Consider the following 1,281-nt stretch of genomic DNA (forward strand, 5'->3'; position numbering starts at 1 on the left):
CCTAACTCGAATCGAGTGCTAGCAGCAGTAAAGTAGCAGACACATCAGTGCCTTTCCATCCAATATGCTGTATCCCCCGCAAATTCATCATTTGTTCAGGAATTACTTTTGCATTATGTTCTGAAATGATGAGTCTTGCAGTGGACATAATATTTGAATAGGTTTTTTTTGTATTTAATGGTTAGATTTGTTTATGTAACACTACGTAACTATACGGGATCACTGTGCTCTCCAAGCAGCGCAGTAATAAACAGCCGCGTCCTTCGGTTCTGCTCTGGAAACTCTCAGTGTGAATGTATTCTGAGAGTTTTGGGTATTTCCTTCGAAACGATCTCTAAATCCTTCGCCATAATGATTGCCTTCTCGACGGTATATAAACTCGAGTTTCTCCCTTCCCATCCGGTACCAGTACATCCAGTAGTCGGACATCTGTGCTCCCTGCAAACTGCATTCAAACGAGGTACTGCCGCCCTCACTGATCTGCAAGGTTTGCTGCTGCTGGACAACAGTGGGAGCGGAGTTCACATCTGAGGAAGTGGGAAAAATAATCAACAGATATTTTATCCAAGTTATGGAAAGAAGATTCAACACTTAAGTACTACTATAGTAAAATGAATTCGGAAAATTCAAACATGCATCATGAACAGGAATCGGGGAAATTCTTACAGGAAGAGCAAATGATAATAAGGCAAAACAGAACATAAGCAGTCATGTCTGAAAAATGCTTTATGCCTGGTTTAATCCAGGATTGTCTTTAACTTGTATTATATACTTACTTTCCCGGTCCTTTTATACGGTGTCATAATCATTCCCTGATAGGTCTGCAACGGCAAGGACTCTACTCTGCAAGCCAATCAGCTAAGGTTTCCTTCTTTTAGTTGCATACCTCTCAACTGCCCAGATGTTCGCCTCATACTTGGAGTCTGCTCCTAATAAAATTGTTGATTTTCTGGATTTTTGAGGCAAATCAGTGAGGACTGAATTCACTAAATAATGACAGACATTTGAGTTTCAGACTTCAAATGCTTTAGAAAATGCAGAGTAACGCAAGACCTTTATTCTAGCAACGTTCTAAGTTTATAAGAGCAATATTTAAAATGTGTCCCTGTTTTGGGGGCTTTGTCTCCCTCCCATTATGTTTGGCTTTGTCCCAGTTTTTGTGCTAAGAGCTGAAGAGGTATGATTATGGGTGAATATACTAGCTGTCTGCCCCGAATGGCCATTATAAACCTAGTTAGCAATCTGAGATGAGAATCAAATTCTACTATCTGCCTCTGAGAT

General features: G+C 40.3%; 1 gene segment (V, D, J or C); it reads right to left on the reverse strand.

Annotated features, from left to right (window-relative positions):
- Positions 1-219: 219 nt before the first annotated feature.
- LOC122790557 lies at positions 220-748 on the reverse strand. The segment is given in 2 exon segments: positions 220-527; positions 667-748. Coding segments are annotated over 2 exon segments (354 nt in total).
- Positions 749-1,281: the final 533 nt, after the last annotated feature.

This window comes from Protopterus annectens, chromosome 16.part0 (assembly GCF_019279795.1).
Source record: "Protopterus annectens isolate FY-2018-M chromosome 16.part0, PAN1.0, whole genome shotgun sequence".
In the NCBI taxonomy this organism is placed as follows: Eukaryota; Metazoa; Chordata; order Ceratodontiformes; family Protopteridae; genus Protopterus; species Protopterus annectens.